The sequence below is a fragment of the Jaculus jaculus genome, chromosome 12, assembly GCF_020740685.1.
Source record: "Jaculus jaculus isolate mJacJac1 chromosome 12, mJacJac1.mat.Y.cur, whole genome shotgun sequence".
In the NCBI taxonomy this organism is placed as follows: Eukaryota; Metazoa; Chordata; class Mammalia; order Rodentia; family Dipodidae; genus Jaculus; species Jaculus jaculus.
The window spans coordinates 41,812,230-41,833,491 of record NC_059113.1 but is presented as its reverse complement, the minus strand read 5'-3'; the positions used below and the strand labels follow the sequence as shown (position 1 = coordinate 41,833,491).

Below are 21,262 nucleotides of genomic sequence, written 5' to 3'. Positions count from 1 at the left end.
GATTTGGCAGGAAATAGGGCATCATAAGTATGGTTCTAAGAAATAGATATGCCCACATGGGCAGAAGGTCAGTACCTGAGAGATAAGTGAGCTCTGTGCCTCTAGGGACACTATCTCTTGTCAAGCATAGCTTTGCCACCATGCTTCTATTTCCTTCCTCCGGGTTATCATTGCCCTCACAAGCTTTCAATACTCCAAACCCTAAGAATACTTTTCTCTTTCAGCTCATGTGAGAAAATTGTACACAAACATTTTGTTTTCTCAGTTGCTAAGTATTTAGGTAACCCACAGTGCCTGTAGTCATGTGTTTTAAATAAGATAAAGGGTGCCATTTTTCTGAGTTTGTGTTTTTTGCAGTGCTTCATGTCCAACAAACTTAAACACTATGGAACTTGGACATGTAGCTACACTGGGTTTAGCTCCCTAGGATGCTTCCCAAAGCTACCCCACTTCCTCAGTTGTTCTCAGCAACCTTGTGGGACCCAGGAACAGTGCAGTCTGAATGACAAATATATATCTCACCACACATCCTGTCACACACACACACATGAGGACTCTGACCCTGTTTCTACCCACTCAAGAAGCCCAGGATCAATTTTCTGCCCCTCTACTCTGGTCCTAGATCTTAATGAGGAGAGTCATGTGACCTGTACATGTTTTGTAATTTGGGATCTGCCACTCAGTATTTTAGTTTTAGATCCATATAGGGATGTGTAGGAAGCTCATTCTTTCACACTACTAAGCAATACCCTTCACATTTATTAGTGGCCTCACATGAGCTTGACCAGTCTTTTAGATTTTCTCTGCATACTGTAATTTATCTAGTTAATTCTCACACGCTTTCTTCTGTTCACCCCTTGTTTTGTTCAAATCCCAATGTAGAGCTGAGTTAGCTCTACACATCTCTCTTTCTCCTTCTTAAATATGTTTTTAAAAAATAACCAAATACTTTATATCATTGCAATCTTTTATTGATACTTCGTTTAGGTTTTTATAGCAGTGCTTGTGAGAGGCTTGTGTTCCTCTCTCACACAATATTCTTGTCAGGGTTGGGAGGGAATAGGCTATGTTTATCGTCCTTTCTACAGTCTGTAAGATGAACATTGGTTTTGTTTTCTTATGTTTAGTAAAATGCATAGCTGAAACTCTAGGTCTCACATTCCTTTTGCAATTTTTTTGTTGTTGTTGCTATTTTTGTTTTTCGAGGTAGGGTCTCACTCTAGCTCAGGCTGACCTGGAATTCACTATGTAGTCTCAGGGTGGCCTCTAACTCAGAGCGATCCTCCTACCTTTGCCTCCCGAGTGCTGGGATTAAAGGTGTGCGCCACCACACCCGGCTTTATTTTTTTCAATTTTTAAGATCGATACGGGACTATTAAGACTTACTGTTTTGTTATATATACATTTAGTAAATTGTTGCATTCTTCTCTGAGTTTGGGCAGAACACTGGGGTCAGAATCCTTACAGGGTGTGCATGAGAGGACATGTGGTATAGAGTATATTTGTTATTCACACTTTGCTTATGACTTTAGGAATAGCACATAAAAACTTGCCAAACTAAGCCATAAACATAAGTATGTAGAGGACAGTTTGGTGGGCATAATATATGCATTTAGGCAGGTAACAGTAGTAATTTCCCCCCTAGGGTTTATGACCTCCTAAGCCTTAAGCTTTTCATTAGGTTTTCAGTATCAGGCAGGAATTCTGTCCCATGAAGCAGTTTTTTAGATTGGATCTCATTTTACACTGGTCTAGAACTCTTAAATTCTCTCCATCCTCCTACGTCAGCCTCCTAAGAATGGAGGTTATAGGTCATCACACCAAATTTGACATGGAAACTGCCATGTTTTCCTCTTAGTTTGGTTTCTTCTTCTTCCCTCCCCCCCAATATTGACAGTAGGGGAACCTCATGAATACCAAGCAAACATTTTACACTAAACTACATCCCTAGCCCATAGAGCTGCTGCATCCCTACATGTCTAGCTATGGATAAATGCTTATATCGTTGACTTTTCTTTCCTACAAATTGCCCTTCAGAAAAGAGGACTCGCTGGGCGTGGTGGCTCATGCCTTTTATCGGGAGGTAGAGGTAGGAGGATCACTGAGAGTTCGAGGCCACCCTGAGACTACATAGTTAATTCCAGGTCAGCCTGGACCAGCATGAGACCCTACCTTGAAAAACCAAAAAAAAAAAAAAAAGGACTAAATGGCAACCCCTAAGTTTTGGGATGTCATAATCTCATCAAGTTTAAATAAGTTTTCCTCATTATATAGTAATATATGTTCAGTGTTCTAAATATGAGACTCTTAACAATCACAGCAATAAAACAAGTTTTCACTTATCTTGTGCAGAGTATTCACAGTGAGTATCTGCAATGTGTATTCACAATGGCTCTTTTCAAAGAAATATTACATTTTTCCCTTTTTATTTTCTAGGTAGGATCTTGCTCTAGCCAAGGCTGACCTAGAATTTACTATGTAGTCTCAGGCTGACCTTGAACTTACAGCAATCCACCTACCTCAGCTTCTGAACCATCGTACCCAGATACATTTTCCCTTTCAAAAGCACAGACACACATACACATTTATAAGAAAGGTATGGTAAAATGTTATCATTTTGAGCTGTTTTGCCCCCTCTACCTTTTAAAATTACTAAATTACAGCCTTTTCAAAACAACAGGTAAATGGTGTAATCTTTCTTACTAGGACATCCATTCAGAATATAGTCCAACCATTTAAGAAAGAGAAAAACAAAGTTGGTAATTAGTTGGATGTTTGAAGCTGCCAGCTAGCCACAAAAAGCCTGGGAAGAACTGAGGAACTGCACTTCTACTCACTGCTTTTTGTGGGTAGTTAAGACCCCACATACCAAGTGACCTGTCAGAATGACTCCCAAATCAAGTATTTTTGAGACACTTAGGAGAGAAGTTTTATGTTTTAAAAATTGAACCTAGGAAATAAAAATATTTTATAAATAATGACTATTCTTTGGACATTCATATTTTGCAGACCAACTCTAAGATCTTGCATAGATACTTGGAATCAGCTAGCATTGATCTGCCATCTACATTTAGCAGACTCCTGGTTTTGACTCATTCTGATTCATGATTGATTCATGAAATGGAAAAAACATATTCAAAAATCCACCAGTAATTGAGGAAAGCAGTAAAATACAGTAATTATGGGCTAAGCCATATTCTTATATCATGATTTTTATAAGGCATGCTTTTGGCCTTGCATCAAGTTTGAGGTAGCAGTAGGTTTCATAGATACAGTTGCTAAGTGTATCAGGAGAAAACTGAGAGCTCTCATTCAAAAATAGTACTGGAATTGTTAACTATGAATACCACAACACAGTGACTATTCTGACATGGACACAAAGCAGAAAGTAATCTATGTTATATATTTTCAGGGTGGTAAAGCACACTGTGACTTCTTTCTTAATCAGTTCAATGAAAGTTCAACTGCACACAAAGAGAGAAGAGCACCCAGCCAGGTAGTTACTTAGGGCTCCATGTTACTCAGCACTCCAACACAACTGGAGACTACTAAGGAAACTTAAGTGGAATATGAAAGCTATATAAAATACCATACCATGGAAAACATATGGAACATAACCTAATTTCAGAGCAAAAACTAAAGCCTTTAGCTAGAAGTTACAAGGAAACAAGAACTATTATTGAGATGGCATCTCCCCTGTAGACAGTACTTAATCTTGATTTCTCAAGAATGTACAGCTTGGGCAGGAGAGATGGTTTAGTGGTTAAGGCACTTGTCTGCAAAGCCTAAGGACCTTAGTTCAGTTCCCCATAAATCCAGATGCATAACTTGGCACATGTGTCTAGAGAGGACCTGGTATGCCCATTCTCCCTCCCTCCCTCCCCCCCTTAAATAAATAAAACATTTTGTATAATAGAATGTACATCCCAAAAAAACTCAAACAAGAATTACTAAAAATCAGCACAAAGTGGTGCATATATATCTGGAGTTCTTTGCAGTGGCTGGAGGCCCTGGTATGCCCATTCTCTCTCTCTCTCTCTCTCTCTCTCTCTCTCCCCCCCCCTCCTTTTCCAAAATAAATAAATAAATATTTTTAAGAAAAAATAACTACTGAAAATGAGAATTGTCTGAAAATCAGAGAACAAGATATTGGGCAAGCTTTGCAATTATAAGCTACTTAGGTAAGGCCCAGAAGATATGCATTACTAGTGACCAGAAGAGTGTACTTGGTCATATGTTTAGTGACCTCAAAAGTGTACAATGTATCTAAGATGGTGTTGTTAGCAAATTCTTCCAAATTGAAGTATTCTGTCCTGAAGGGAGGAGAGTCGAGAAGTCAAGAATTCTGGGAGAACTGAAACTTAAAATGTCATATGAAGTCAGGGGTGGTGGTACACGCCTTTAATCCCAGCATTCAGGAGGCAGAGGTAGGAGGATTGCCATGAGTTCGAGGCTGCCCTGAGACTATATAGTGAGTTGCAGGTCAGCCTGAGCTAGAGCAAGACCCTACCTTGGGGGAAAAAAAAAAAAAAAGTCACACAGCCACTCCTCAAGGTTATAGGAATAGTAAACAATTGTTGAGAGGCACATTCTGACCATTGTTGTGTAGCAATTGATATATTCCCTTCTGGAGTTGAATTTAAGCTCAGGAGACCAACACGTGGTTGGGGGAATGTAACAGACCCCACCTTGGGTGATAAAAAGGGTAAACAACTGCATGGGAAGAGACTGGTCAGCCTAGTGGCTTGCAGGTTGTGCAGTGTGCTGGAGAGATGCAGCTTTCATGAATCATCACCTGTGCTGGGGCGGGATTTTTGGTGTTGCAGCTACCATCTATGCTCCTGTAAGTAACCCCTCAATCTGCTCAGTAAGTAACCCCAATAAACTTATTGGTTCAACAAACTGGTTTTGATACAATTATACTTTGATATGTTATTTGGGCCCTATCTGGGATAAATAAATAGACTTGTGTTTACCTCGGCCCAGAGAAAAAAGGTTTCCATAACAGATGGAGTACAGAATTTTGTGACATTTTTTCCTCTGTCTACATGTGCACCTTCAGGTGTCTACAGTACCACACAAACTCTGAGACTTTCCTTGTTGTGCTAGTAACAGTACATGCACTGGGTGTTTCTTCTTATCAGTGATGCTCCTGATTGGCCCTGTGTGCCATACATCTCCCCTATGCAGATCACTGCTGCTCACCTGAGCAGCAGGTTAACTGTGAATGTCTATGCCTAATCTATAGTACAGCAGTGACATGTACTTACACCATAAAAAAATGGCAAATAGTGAAGCTCAGAACTTTTCTACCCAGTAAACAGCATAAGAATTCATAGGGGGTTTTTTATATTGTATATTTATACTACAGAAAACATTTTGACTGTTGTTATATATGCATGTATAAAATTTTCATGTATCATTTTGCATTAAAATAAAGCTTTATTCAATAAATTAAAACGTGAGGGAAGAGCTCATGGGTTTTTAACTATGTAGTGGCATAGGTTTGCCACTTTTCAGGAGACTGAAGGAAGAGAATCTCCAGTTTGAGGCCAGCTTGGACCAAGGTATAGGAATTCCCCTAACTCAACAAATAAGAGTTCATATTTTTCCCAAAGCCACAGGAAATTATTATTATTGTTATTATTATTAATTTTTTGTTTTGTTTTTCAAGGTAGGGTCTCACTCTAGCTCAGGCTGACCTAGACTTCACTATGAACTATGTAGTCTCAGGGTGGCCTTGAACTCATGACGATCCTCCTACCTCTTCCTCTACCATGCCTGGCTGGAAATTAAATTTTATATCCAACAAAACAATTCTCATATCCTTAAAAAACATACTAGATGGTAGCCAGACATAGTAGTACATGCCTTTAATCCCAGCATTCAGGAGGCTGAGATAGGAGGATCAACTGAGTTTGAGACCACCCTGTGAGTATGTAGTGAATTCCAGGTAAGCCTGGGCTAGAGCAAGACCCTGTATAAAAAAAATTTTTTTTAGAAACTTAGGTGCCACAATTATAACAGCTGTAAGAGTATATTTGTGGGTGGGGGTATTTTCTCAGTTGGTGAGGGAAGTATGCTGTCAATTTATGTTAGTCTGTATGACTTCTGGAAGTGTGATTGCTTGAGATGAAGATCACTGAAGTAAATAGGTTAAATTCTGTTTATACTAAAACTATCCTAGTTGAAATTTTTTTTTAATTATTTATTTATTTGAGAGCGACAGGCACAGAGAGAAAGACAGATAGAAGGAGAGAGAGAATGGGCGCACCAGGGCTTCCAGCCTCTGCAAACGAACGCCAGACGCGTGCGCCCCCTTGTCCATCTGGTTAACGTGGGACCTGGGGAACCGAGCCTCGAACCAGGGTCCTTAGGCTTCACAGGCAAGCGCTTAACCGCTAAGCCATCTCTCCAGCCCCCTAGTTGAAATTTTATTTAAGCTAACATTTATTATGGTTCTATTGTACTGAAAACTATTGTATTTGAATTTTTGAACAGATCTGAATCTTCCTGATCAACAAAAGAGGAGAAGAAGTAGAAAGCACAAATCAAAGAAAAAACTTAAAAATCCCAATGATGTTATTATAGAGCAAGAAGAATCAAAGAAACAGCAGAATCTTTTACAAGGCAAAGATACATCTGGTCCCACAGTGAGCAAAAATAAAAAAAAGAAGCTAAAAAAGAAGCAACAACTTAGGCGGAAGAAAGCAGCTGGCTTAGTCACAAAGGCCTCTGGTGTTAGCTTCACATACCAACCTGAGGAAGGCAGCAGTGAGCAGGAAGATGTGGAGCATGCTGCAAAAGAAGGGGCTCAAGACCCTCTGGAAGTGGGCCCTGGAGACCCCAGTGAGGGGGGCACAGTCCCAGACATCATCCAGAAAGACAATGAGCTTGCTGACAGCAAAGTAGATGGCAACCTAAATTTTCTGAAGGCAACACAAGAAATTGATCATGATGGTAGGTTTTTTTCCTATATATATATGAAATGAGAGCGAGCGAGAATATGGGTATGCCAGGACCTCTAGCCACTGCAAACAAACTCCAGACAGACGTATCACCTTGTGTATCTGGCTTTACATGGGTACTAGGAATCAAACCTAGATCTTTATGCTTTGAAGGCAAGCATATTAACCCCTGAGCCATCTCTCCAGCACCCCACCACCACCGTTTTCTTTTGAGTAATGACTTTCATTTAATATTTGGAAAACTAACAAAATGTAGTAAAATATGTAAATATTTACTGTATAAAACACATTAGAATATTCAAAGTAAGTAATATGCTTCAAGGCAAAAATGAGAATGCTTAAATTCTTTCCTCCATGGAGCTAGCCTAGGTCATGGCTCCTGCATCATGAAGGAAACAGCAACCAGCACTGTGATGCTGTAGCACCACACATGGGTTGGGCTTATGTTTTTATTTTCCTAAAGTCAGATTTTGAAATGTATTGGTGTTCTTGGCTGTGTTTCTAAATATACATAAGTCTCACTGATCACTTTGAACTTCTGTTCATGATAAGCTACTGGACAAAAATAAAAGAGCCATAGCTCTCTCTTCTTGAAGCATACTTATTTTACTCTTCTGTATGTAACTTATAGGTTATCAGTAGGCATTTTTGAGTATTTGTATTGATGTAGGATGTGAAAAATAAAGACCCATTCTCACTGAGATGATTGCTCACATGTTTATAATTCTTTATTAGCAACCATCCTAAGGGCTAAAAAGAACAAGTGCCAATCAAGAACCAGCATGGTCAGACTCAGAACAAAGTACTCCAACAAGCAAGCTGTTTTCCCATTTGGATTGCATTACTGGGGGATACAGGGGAAACTGATGGGATTAGTAGATGCAGATGTCAGTCAGACACCTGATGTGAACATAACTGAGAATTGTATAATAAAATAGGAAGTAACCGGGCTGAGGAAATGGCTTAGTGTTCACGGCATTTGCCTGTGAAGCCTAAGGATCCCGGTTTGATTCCCTAGGACCCATGTAAACCAGATGCATAAGGGACACATAACTCTGGAGTTCATTTGCAATGGTTGGAGGCCCTGGAGTGCCCATTCTCTCTTTCTCTCTGTCTCTTCCTCTCTCGCTTTTGCTCAAATAAATAAATAAAATTTTTAAAGATTAAAATTGTTTTAAAAATAGGAAGTAATCATTTAAATACTAATGCAAAGATACTATTATGATTTGAGTGTGAAATGCACCTCTACAGACTCATGTGTCTGAACAATTGGTCCCTAGTTGGTGGAGCTGTTTTGCAAGGGTATGGTGCCTTTAGGAGGGGGGGAAATCTAGGTGGAAGAAGTGGGTACTTGGGGGTGGAGTTCACTTATGGGTTGTAGCCTGGCTCTGTTTCTAACCCAAGTTCTCTGCTTTCGGACTGCCTACATAATGCAACCAACAACCTTAAACTCCTGCTCACACATCTGCAAAGTGCTCCCATCACCATGCCCTCCTTGCCATGAATGGAATGAATCTTCTGAATCAGGAGCCAGAATAACTGCTTCCTCCCTTAAGTTGTTTCTGTCAGGCATTCTGTCAATGTAACAAGAAAAGTAACTAATAGAGACACCAGTAGTAGATCAGTTTTAACCAAGAAGTTGGTAGCAGAGGATGTTTGCCCTTTCCTCTTTAATATGTTCATAGAAGTTTCACTGACAGATTGAAAATGTACCTAGTAAATTTTCAAATGACACAATAGCAGGACACAGCTAAGGCACTGCAGGATAGAAGCATGATTCAAGAGACCTCAGTAGATTTTGTTTCTTTGTTGGTTTGTTTTTTTGAGGTAGGGTCTCTCTCTTGCCCAGACTGACCTGGAATTCACTATGTAGTCTCAGGGTGGCCTCAAACTCACCGCAGTCCTCCTACCTCTGCCTCCTGAGTGCTGAGATTAAAGGTGTGCACTACCACACCCAGCTTCTTAGTAGATTTTTTCACTCAGTATTTAGAGGAGTCTATGGCAAGCCAACAGTCATACCAAGAATCACTAGAGAAGTCAAATTAAAAATCAATACTCACTGGGCATAGTGACACATGCCTTTAATCCAATACTGAGGAGGCAGTGGTAGGAGGACTGTGGTGAGTTTGAAGCCACCCTGAGACTACATAGTGATTTCTAGGTCAGCCTGGGCTAGAGGGAGACCCTACCTCAAAATAAAAATTTAAAGATAAAAGAGAGGGGTTGCTGGAGAGATGGCTTGGCAGTTAAGTGCTTGCCTGTGAAGCCTAAGGACCCTGGTTCGAGGCTTGATTCGCCAGGACCCACATAAGGTGGTAACGTGCATCTGGAGTTCGTTTGCAGTGGCTGGAGGCCCTGGCATGCCCATTCTCTCTCCCTCTCTCCCGCTTTCTCTGTTGCTTTCAAATAAATAAAAATAAACAAAATTAATAAAAGAGAGGGCTAGAAAGATGGCTCAGGAGTTAAGTGTGCTTCCTGGTCAAGCATGAGGGACTGAGGGAGCCTGAAACCTCCCAAGTTTAAATCTCCAAAACCCATGTAAACAGCTAGATATGGCCACATGGGCCTATAACCTTAGTCCCACAGAGAAGCAGAGACAAGGGAGTCACCCAGGCTCATGAAAAACAGCAAGCTCAGGTATCAGTAGGAGACACTGGGTGGAAGAGCAATGGAACAGGACACCTGACATTCTGCTCTGGCTAACATAGGCATGCACCCCACCCCTACTCCAGCTGCAGGTGAGCACATGGGGATGACAAGGGCACATACACATGCATATGCCATAAACAACACACCACACACAAACAAATGAAATAGAATAAACAGGGAACTTTTTAACATTGTATTTATTGACAGTCTTTATGTATGTATATAATGTATTTTGATCATAATCCCTTCTTATTACTTTCTCTTGTCCCCTCCTGTTGCCTTTCACTGAATCCCCTCTTCCCAGTTAGTCTATTTTCTAGGTGTGTTTTTTTTTTTTTCCCCTGGTGTGTGGGTATAACCCACTGAGTTTGATTATGAATGGGGAGTTATTTATCAGAGCACATATAACTTACCAGTGGATATACCACTAAAGAAAATTCAATAACTAAAAGGGAAACTTTTTTTTTTTTTCAAAGTAGGGTTTTATTCTAGTCCAGGCTGACCAGTAATTCACTAGGTAGTCTCAGGGTGGCCTTGATCTCATGGTGATTTATCTACCTTTGCCTCCCAAGTACTGGGATTAAAGACGTGCACCACCACACACAGCTCCATTTTTTTTTCCCCCTTTGGTTTTTCAAGGTAAAGTCTCACTCTAGCCCAGGCTGACCTGTAATTCACTCTGCATTCTCAGGGTGGCCTCAAACTCATAGCAATCCTCCTACCTCTGCCTCCCAAGTGCTGGGATTAAAGGCATGCGCCACCATGCCCGGCTTTCGGCTCCATGTTTTTGGTTTTTCGAGGTAGGGTTTCACACTAGCTCAGGCTGACCTGGAATTCACTGTGTAGTCTCAGGGTGGTCTCGAACTCATGGCAATCATCCTACTTCTACCTTCCAAGTACTGGGATTAAAGGCATGCACCACCTTGCGCAGTAACTTTTCTTTCTTTTTTTTTTTAATTTACTATTTTATTTATTTATTTGCAAGCAGAGAGAGGAGAGGGAACAGGGTCACCAGGGCCTCCAACCACTACAAAGAACTCCAGATGCATGTGCCACTGAGGAATCAAACCAGGGTTGTTAGGCTTTGCAGGCAAACACTTTAACCACTGAGCCATCTCTCCAGCCCCAAGGAGACTTTTCTTTATTAAAAAAGAAGAAGAGGGCTATAAAGATAGCTTAGCAGTTAGCCTGCAAAGCCAAACGACCCAGGTTTGATTCCCCAGGACCCACATAAGCCAGATGCACAAGATGGTGCATGCGTCTGGAGTTCATTTGCAGAGGCTAGAGGCTCTGGTGTGCCCATTCTCTCACTCTTTCTCCCTCTTTCTCTCTCTAATAAATAAATAAATATCAACTGTCTTCATAAGACCAACACAATGGACCTTCATAAGAATAAGCAAAGCTGGGCAATGGATATGGCAATGAACTCATTTTCACTGTCTTGCTGCTGTCTACAAGACTGAGTCCTATGTTTGCTTGGAAGGTATTTAACAGCTCAGATACAGGAAGGAACATGCCCAGTTTCCATGTCATTCAAACAGTGAAACTTTGTTGTCATTCCTTTTCAGAGTTCTACTCTGATTCTCTCCCGGGAATTTGTTTTGCTAGTGCAATGTATATTTGAGGCCTCTTTAAGAAATGAAAGCTAGGGCTGGAGAGCTGGCTTAGCGGTTAAGCGCTCGCCTGTGAAGCCTAAGGACCCCGGTTCGAGGCTCGGTTCCCCAGGTCCCACGTTAGCCAGATGCACAAGGGGGCGCACGCGTCTGGAGTTCGTTTGCAGAGGCTGGAAGCCCTGGCGCGCCCATTCTCTCTCTCTCCCTCTATCTGTCTTTCTCTCTGTGTCTGTCGCTCTCAAATAAATAAATAAATAATTTAAAAAAAAAAAAAGAAATGACTAGGGGCTGGAGAGATGGCTTAGTAGTTAAGTGCTTGCCTATGAAGCCTAAGAACTCTGGTTCAAGGCTCAATTCCCCAGGACCTACGTAAGCCAGATGTGCAAGGTGGCACATGCATCTGGAATTCGTTTGCAGTGGCTGGAAGCCCTGTGCATCTGTGCACCCATATTCTCCCTCCCTCCCTTCCCCCTCCCTCCCTTCCTCTCCCCCCCCCCTTTCTCTCTCTCTCCCTCCCTCCCTCCCCCTCTCTCTCTCTCTCTCTCTCTCTCTCTCTCTCAAATAAATAAATGAAATGAAAGCTACCCCAGTATGGTGGCACACACCTTTAATCCCAGCACTTGGGAGGCAGAGGTGGAAGGATCACTGTGAGTTCGAGGCTAGCCTGATACTACATAATGAATTCCAGGTTAGCCTGGGCTAGAGGGAGACCCTACCTCAAAAAGAAAGAAAAGAAAAGAAAACTGAGGTGAAATGAAATGAAAGCTTATGTTGAAAGTCAGAGCCTACATGATGCTCACTTCTTTCAGGTATTTCCAAAGACTCAGATTCATCTGTATATATAGAGACTGCTGAAGCATTGCTCTGCTCCCTCGAGTCTCGCAGGATGCCTCCCTCAGATATATTAACTTTAGATCACAGGAAAGCCCAGCTATATCTAAAAGACATGGAGAGACTAAAGAATATTCTGGAGAGGTTCCAGGAATGCTTCACCCTGTCTCCTGGTAAGTACTAGCACATCTTCTTGGGAATCAGCTCTGAAAATCCACCAAAACAGTGATGGGTCAAAAATACATAACAGTGCATGTATTCCGTAGAAGGATAGAATCCCCCAGAGAAAAAGGCTGTTTGTGCCTATATCTCAGAATGTATGCAAAAATGTATGCCATCTAACTTCCCAGCTTTTGCACTATCAGTTCTTGGAGCCAGTTTCTGTAAGTTTAATTAGAAGGAGAAGAATTCATTTCTTGCCCTTTTTCCTTTTCCTCTGCTGACTTGGGGAAAAAAAAAAGTTAATGTTTTCTGTCCTCCAAAAATCCAGTGCCTTATTATAAACTCACTTTGGGACAGTTAAAAGGAGGGTTGAATTATTGTGGTGTTCTTTCATTTGTTTATGTCCCTACTGCAAACTTTTGTGTAGGAGACAATTGTACTCAAGACTTCACAGTGCCATGTATGAGGCTGTGGTCAGGGTGAGTGCAATTGGGCCACAGAAACCAGCAGACACTGAAGGCAAAGTACAAAGCTGGACTGGAGGAAGCACTGGGCAAGCTTCATGTAAGTGAGTGAAGGGAGAGACCTAGAGTCTGTGGTGTCTCCTCTAAACCTTTCAGTCCAGCTGCAGAAACAAAACTTACATGTAGAAGCCAAGCAGCAAATGAAGTCAAGGGAAAAGAAAGCAAAGCAGTATGGCATTGCGCTAACAAGCCAATGAAAGGCTGGAACAAGGAACACTTTGACTTTTAATTGGAAAGGATATTGTGATTGAGGGAGCCAGAGAAATGGCCATATATGAGTGTACCCGTTCTTTGTGGAGAAGAGGTGTATCTGACATAGTACCAAAAACTAGTTTGGTCCTGGGCTCCTCCATAAGAAGACAGGTCAAAGCCCTGCATATGGGAGCCTGTGTTCCTGTGAGAAGACATAATGAGCCAGATAAATAGGTAAAGTAACTAGCAAGTCTTAGAGGTGTGAGCTGTGGAGGAGCTGAAGAACAGGAGGAGGGTATTCTTGTAGCCAAGTACAGGCTGTGAAATAAGAGCTAAGAAGTGCCAGGGTACAAAGCAGCATAGAAGCATGTGTGCTGGCACAGAGGACAAGACTGGAGAAGTGGAGTCACAGCAATGTGTTGTCTTTTTTTTTTTTTTTCCAAAGTTCTTGGGAGGCTTTGAGTGGAAGTTCTGAATGCCTTTGGTGGGTCTCTAGGTTTCTAGATTGGAGTAAGAAGGAAAAGAACACGTGCAGGGACAGATGGTGATATATAATAGCCCTAGTGCAAGGTGACCAAAACATGGGCCAGGGTGAGGTAGTAGGAAGGGCAGGCACAGCCTGTGTAGGAAGAGTCAATGGGATTTTCTGGCTAGGTGGGTATGGGATGTGAGGTTTTAGCCTATGCCTATGGAAAAGACAAGTACAAATGACAGAGAAAAAACATAATGAGGAGTATCAAGTATGTGGCACTGTCAGGGTCTTGGAGTTGTACAGAGAGCAGTGGAGGATTGGGAGGGGCAGGGTCACCCAGATGGAGCTGTGGATAGAACATAGGACAAAGGCTTAATTATTGAAAATCAGAAGACTTGTGAGTAAAGGGGATCTGTAAGAGAGCTGGCCATAGGAGAAGATGGAAAAAGAAAAGAAACTACATGAGGCCCTGAGGTCAGGAGATACATGACAGAAAGGGAGAGAGAGATCATGCTTATTGGCGTTAGGAATGAGTAGGTGGGAAGGAGTAAGGCTTCCTATGAGATCACAGGCCAGCAGTTCCATATCTTTGGTCGGTTGTCAAGCCTACTAAGTAATATTAAATATTTGACAAATTTAAATTTTCACAAAAAGGTTTTATCTCAAACTACAAAAAGCCAATTTATTTAGTTAAACTAGTACTAAATTTTTATGAAATGAGAACAAACCATTTAAATTTTTGAAATTTACCTTTTTATAAAGGTCTATGTTTCCTGTACTTGAGACTCTTCACGTACAGTGTTGTGAGAAACATCAGTAATGCAGATAGTTGCTGGGATCCAGCAAAATCTGCACTGTGAAAGTAAATGGCTTGGCCTCAAGACCACTGTGCAGGTTTTGTCCACAAGCAGCACATTTATCCTAAACAGTTGACATAACTAAAACTTATAAACAGATATGTTTTCTGTAAAACAGTTTCCCTATGAGCTCAAGGTAGAATATGCACTTAAAGTTTTTCTGTATCAAGTTACTGTGTGGAATAAAATTTATGAATGATGCTTTGTTCTCAAATAGTGGATTATCTAATGAAATTTGCCCTACATAGCTCTTTGGAATTACATTTTTTTTTCTTCTTAAAGCTAGCACATGAACTCTAGTAGCTATGTCTTGTCATCTCTGTAGGGATAGCATTTAAAAGCAGATCCAGTATTTTCTTCCTATTACAGATCCTTTCTTGTTCCACTGTCACAATAATTCTTTTCCTAGTTTCTTTCCCTTTGCATAAAAGCTTTACTGAAATGTAATTCAGACACCTTTTACAAGTTCACTACTGTCACAATGTTAAGGCCATTTAGGTGCTTGGAAAAACATGGACGTTAGACTTACAGTTATACGGTGCCACAGACCTTGTTTATGAGTCAGAGCTGCCATTCACTGAAAGCTGTCACACTCAGGCACTGAGGGAGGTACAGTAGGAATTTCTGTATTAAGCTCTCCTTTAATCCTCTGTGTGGAAGTTCTCTTTTCATTATTTTGACTGAGGAAAAGAGGCTTATAGAAGTCTGACACCTTGCACCTGGCCAGAAGTATGCTGGGAAGAATGTGAGGGCTTCTGTACTGTGGGCCAGTAGTTGTACTTTTTCCTTCAGCAGTAGGGCTTAGGATCCCATCTGGTTTGGAAATGAAGCACCCAGATCAGCAACAGTGAACCGAGTCCTGGGACAGCCTGGAGGTCTGACAAGACCTGAATATGGGCCCCTTCTCCTTTGCCCCATTCTCTGCCTCAACCATCAGGGTTAGCTTGTACTCTCTGTTGCTGGGGACATTAGAAGTAGTAGAGCCTTCTGAAACTAAACTTGAGTCGATAGATATTGTAAAGCCTGATGTTTGAGGAAAGACTTGATTCAGGGCCTCAGATTTTCTAAGAAGGGACAGGAGGGTTGGCAGGTGATACTGGAAATGACTTTGTCTCTCTCCTTGGCCACTTATTTGGGCTTTTCTGGCATGGCACTGGTTTCATAAAAGCCAAATGCTATAGCCCCTGACTCTCCCCACTTAATGTTCTTCTTCTAACTTGCTTGTTTTAAATGTATTTATTTGTATGTGTGCATGCACACACTCCTTCATGTGAGTACCTGGGGAATTGAATCCCAGGCCAGCAGGCTTTGCAAATGAGCAGCTTTAGCCACTGAACAATCTCCTTAGCCTCCTGACTTTTTTGACATGAACTTCATTTCTTTTTCATTTCAATTTGTATTATATCACGGTTAGTCTAATTTTTATACCTAGGTTGCAATTTATTAACTTGTTTAAAGGTTTTCTCTGGGTCTAAAGGTGAAAATCTGAAAACTAATAATATATAATTTATTTCTTTCTCTTTGATTTTTTTTTGTTTGCTTTGTTTATGTTTTCCAGACCATGCCAGAGTATTCTCAGATTTCTTTAATTACTGGGCTACACATATTCTTCCTCTGAAAAGCAGTATAATTACTTGAGAAAAGCTAATGTGTAATAAGAAGACATAAAAGGCAAATATGACATGGACTGAGAGTTCTTTTTTTATACAAATATGTATTTTCTTTGTAACTCAAATCCTTGGAGTTTTGAAGGCATTTCTGTCATGTTATTTATTCCTATATTTGCATAAATTGAGTAAGATGTCATCTAAGAGTTTAAGTGAGAAACAAGTAAAATTGAAAATTTTCACTTACTTATAGATACATGTCTTGAATTACTACATAAAGCTTTGTTTTCCTGTATTCTATAAAAATTACAAATAAACATTTTATTAAATAAACTATATAGTATAAGTTGTCATAGTTTTTTTTATAAAAGTATAAATTACCTTGTGTGGTAGTTTGATTCAAGTGTCCCCCCTAAATTTGGGTATTCTAAATGCTAGGTCCCCAGCTGATGGCAATATAGGAATTAAAAGCCTCCTGGAGGCAGTGTATTGTTGGGAGCAGGTTTATGGGTGTTACAGTCAGTTTTCCCTTGCCAGTGTATGGCACATACTCCTGTGGTCCATCTGATGTTGGCCAGGAGGTAATGTTCATTGTTTTCCCCTGCCATCATTGACCTTCCTTCAAGTCTGTAAGCCAAAATAAACCCTTTTTTCCCCACAAGCTGCTTGTGGTTAGATGTTTTCTGCCAGCAATATGAACCTGACTGCAACACCTTGTGTCTGAAAAATCTGTTTTAAGAATGTCTTCTTGGTATTAAAAAAGTTTTGCTTTAAGGGGTATGAAAATAACCCAGCAGTTGAGAGCTTACTGCAGAAGCATGAGGGCCTGAAATTCCACAGAACCTATATAAAACAACTAGGTAAAACCACTCATGCCAGTAACCCTAGTCCTATTACTGGAGACTTGAGAATTTCTGAGACTTATGAGAACAGCAGCTTTGACTTCAGAAAGTCTCTTTCTCAAAGAAGTATGCAGATGGGCAATAGAGAAGGACATCTGACATTCTCCCCTGGCCTCCACACACTCATATGGAGTGTAACATACCTACACAATATCTACACAGTCAAATGTCATTATGAAATCTGTTATTTTGTTGTTTTATTCTTTTGGTTTTTCAAGGTAGGGTCTCGCTATACCTCAGGCTGATCTGGAATTCACTATGTAGTCTCAGGGTGGCCTCAAACTCACAGTGATCTTTCTACCTCTGCCTCCTGAGTGTTGGGATTAAAGGTGTGCACTATCACTCCTAGCAAAATCTGTTATTTTTGTACAATTGATTTATGCTGAATTTTAAAACAGCTTTAGAAAATGTAGAATGGATTAAGACCATGAATGACAGGTAGAATGATTGGTCTAGTCTTTAGCTGCGTTAATTCAGCTTTAGTTTTTCTGTGTATGATGTGCCTTTTCATTTCTGTCTTAATATAAATGTTTGTTTTTAATCTTTGTAACATGTTATCCAAGGGTCCTTGGTAACATTTAGGGGATAGTTATAATTTTTCTGTGAGACAACTTTAAGAACTTTTTTCCTGGTCCCTGTCATTCATTTTTTTTTTTTATTTCAGTGACAGTCTCTGAGTACCTATCTATACAGGATTAGACATTGGTTTTACAAAAAAAGAAGAAGAAAGTAGAATAAGGACACCATAAGTAGATGAGTTAATCAAAATTCATTACTCTTGCATATCATTCCAATTACAAAAGCAAAAATACATCTTCTAGAAAACAAAGCAAATAAATCTAGCTATGTGTATGCCAACATATTACAATCTATTTATACCACTGTGATTGCAGTCAATAATAATGAGATCAATTTATTTCCTACAATGTTGCAGACTATGCACACAATCCATGTAATTTCTGCAAATCTTTCAGAAGACAAAAAAAAGGAAACTCTTAAGTAATATGAGTGATTTTTTAGTTTGCTAATATTGATTATTGTGGCTCAAAATAAGCCCCAGTATTTCCTAGGCTTGTTCATATTCAACTGAATCCTGTGCTTTTAGTATTGCATACACACAAGTTGAGTGGTATAATTATGTTTGGGGTGATTCATTCTGTTTTCCTTTTCTGTCTAACCCCTCATGTGGCCAAAGCATTTCCTCTGAGGAATGTGTCTTGTTCCCAGTTTCTGTATTCTGAGAACCTGATGAATGTCTTTAACTCTCCAAGCATGCACATGAAATATGCACACACATTTTCCAACCAGTGTCTGTACTGCTTCAAAGAGTTCACATTCCTCAGAGTTCCCTGAATTCCAGGAGTGGTCCTGGCACAAACCTGTAGTGAACTATTGGAGAACTCTGAAGAGTGGTCCACAGCCCTAGATTTGTTCGGACAGCCACCTTTGCAGTTCTGATTAATGCCTCCCCTACAGGAGGGACCAGAGAGACCACCACCATCATACACTGAAACCAAGAATCCAAATCCCTTCCATTCAGGCACAGCCACTTAGAGCATCACAGGTAGGCCGCAAAAGAGTGAAGCACAGGACATGAAGCTACAACTGACACTGACAGAGAGACCCTCCAGGGCATCTCTGTGATACTGCTGCTCCTCTTTCATGGTCATCACATTGTCATCAAACTATTGTCATGACTAGTATTTGTGAGTTAACCACAAGTCCAACATGACAACTTCCTTAGACATGGAGTCCCTTCTGACTTGGAAAACCTGAGTCCCAGAGAAGGCTATCATCCTACTGCTGCTCCCTCAGGAGTATTACATGTAAACTTCTTATCAAGGACATTCACCAGGCCTGCTGTGAAGAACAAATCTGCAGAGACAGGCTCTTGCAAGTGGAGAGAGTAATAACCCCAAAAGGGTCAGTGATGATCAAATGAGCAACTACAGGGAGCACTGAGCTGTTGAGGGAGGCTGAGATGCCTGCCTTCTTGGCAGAGGAATGCTCTGTTTTTCCAGCAGGGAGGTATTTGGAACCAGGCTCAGCTCTTGTGACCTCTGGGGAGCCTGGTCCAGTCCATATGCAAGTGCTAAGACATAATCTTCTGACTTAATGTATTGCCTGCATTACATACCACACACCCTCCCATATTATTCATACTTTGGAATTAAAACATCTGAAACTAACTTCTAGTCTGCACTATGTTAAAAATGAATTTAGGCAAATTTTAGTCTTTGTGAGATCTGAAGGTTTTTAGGCCTCTCCTTGTTACTCTTAATAAGATTTTTTTTAATATTTTTGGGTTTTTTCAATTTTATTTATTTATTTATTTATTTATTTATTTGAGAGTGACAGACACAGAGAGAAAGACAGATAGAGGGAGAGAGAGAGAATGGGCGCACCAGGGCTTCCAGCCTCTGCAAACGAACTCCAGACGCATGCGCCCCCTTGTGCATCTGGCTAACGTGGGACCTGGGGAACCGAGCCTCGAACCGGGGTCCTTAGGCTTCACAGGCAAGCGCTTAACTGCTAAGCCATCTCTCCAGCCCAAGATTTTTTTTTAAGCTGTGGAGATTGCTACAGGTAGGTAGTATTCTAATTTTTTTCTCCTTTTAATTAGAGTATTTGAACTGCAGTATCATTTTGCTCAAAATCATTCTAGCTTGTAATATCATAAAACTAATTCAAGTCAACATGAACTTTGCCTAGCTACATATCATAATAGTTTGTGAAGGTCTTAATTAAGCATCTGCTAAGAAGTAAATGGGTTATGATAATTTTTGGTAATAGCTATCACTTTGAAACATCTAATGCCAAACACCTGGAGGAAGAATTGCAATATCCTGATTTCACAATGGATGTTTCTCCATTAGACTTTCCACTGGAGTAACTATGCACTAGAAACCAGGGAGATCTAGAAACATGCAGCTTTCAAATTTCAGTTGCATTTCACAGATGGAGCCAACATAACCCTAGCTTGAATTTGATAAGGGCCCAAACCATATTAAATAAATCCAGCCTGCTCCAAGGCTCCCTGTTCCTCCATTATTGCCCTGCCTCCAGGTTGGCCTGCCCTCCAGGTGAGGTCTGAGGACACAGAAGTCAAACCATAAAACATTCTAGGTTCCATGGCACCAAGGAAGGACACTGGCCTTAAGTTCCCAGGGAACAGCAGGGAATTGGATCTCTCCCTTCCTCTCTCTCTCTCTCTTTCCCTCTCACTCTCTCCCAGTGAAGAGGATAAAACTTAAGACTATTCTGTTCTGCTGGGTGCTTGGCTCAGCATTTGGCACGAAATCTGTTTTCAGAAAGCAAAGGGGAGAAATTAAATGTCTGGTAGAAAGTTCTTCCTACCTCCAGGGTCTGCATCATCTCTGGCCAGAAGTCAACCACTCTACCTTGTGAGCTACCAGCACAATGCAACATTTCCCCCAAATGCAGGAAGGGCCTGTTTGAGTGGTGTCTGGTGGCTCACCACTCATCCATCCTTCTCACCTTACACTGAGACTGAACTCCCACACCAAAAACCCAGATTTTGAACACATAAGGCCAAGTGATCAAGTGATGTCTTCAGTTGCATTCAAATTTCCAGAATGTTCTCAAGAAAAACAACACTGGCATTGACCATCCTGTCTAGTCTATCCTCCTTTGAAGTGCCTTCTAGAAGGTTCCCAGAAATACCTGTAGCCTGCTGGTCCTCAGATCATCCAGGGAGGAGAGGTGTGAATGGATGAGTTTGGGGTGAGGCTGAAAATAGGAACCACCTCCAGAGTTGTGGAAGATACACTGCTTGTTTCCAGTCCTCACATATAGGGTCCACTCAGAGACTAGGGGCTCCTAGTCCACCCACCAGCCAGCAAAGGAGAAGACACTGGGCCTGTAGCCACCCATGCTCACCAGATTCTGCTTGAGTTCCTAGAGTTCCATGCTCAGGGCCACTGGGATCCCAAGGACTGTGTTGCTGGCTGGGCATGGCATCCTGTCTCTAAGGGTTGTGAGCTTGCCCTCAATTCCAGACTAAGTGTCTATGACCCTTGCCATCTTCCAACCCACCCTCCCAGGCTTCCATTTCCATAACCATGAGTGGTTCCTGCTCATTTCCTTGAGCTAACTGACTCCGATGTTCCCACCCAGCCAGAGACACCCAAATTGAGACAGTGGATCATGGAGCTCTGACTCAGCTGCCCAGCCATTGTGACCTGAAAAACAAAACCTGGGTCATTTAGTGGCCATTGTATATGGTATACATAGTATAGCCTCATGTGAACACAGTGTGTATAACCCCACTCTGAACACCAAGTTCTCCTTCCTACCACCTATACACACAATTATCACAGGTTCTCTCCTTTCTTCAATCTGTTTGGTCACATTACATCACACTGGAAATGATGCTGGCTTCCCTAGGGCTCAAAGAGTAGCTCCCATTATAACTTAAGGAATTTTCTCATGTACTGAGACATTAGAGAAAAGAAAAAGAAAAAG

At 41.1% G+C, this 21,262-nt stretch overlaps 1 protein-coding gene across 2 annotated transcripts in view; it reads left to right on the top strand.

Moving 5' to 3' along the window:
- The window catches only part of Erich1 (glutamate rich 1), a 105,840-nt gene extending 89,678 nt beyond the window's left edge, over nucleotides 1-16,162 (top strand). For both annotated transcript variants that reach the window (XM_045131628.1, XM_045131629.1), the window contains 3 exons: nucleotides 6,502-6,960; nucleotides 12,040-12,234; nucleotides 15,827-16,162. In XM_045131628.1, coding sequence (XP_044987563.1) covers nucleotides 6,502-6,960; nucleotides 12,040-12,234; nucleotides 15,827-15,906 — 734 coding nt within the window. In that variant the 3' untranslated portion in view covers nucleotides 15,907-16,162. The remainder of the gene's footprint in view (nucleotides 1-6,501; nucleotides 6,961-12,039; nucleotides 12,235-15,826) is intronic.
- The last annotated feature ends 5,100 nt before the right edge of the window (nucleotides 16,163-21,262 follow it).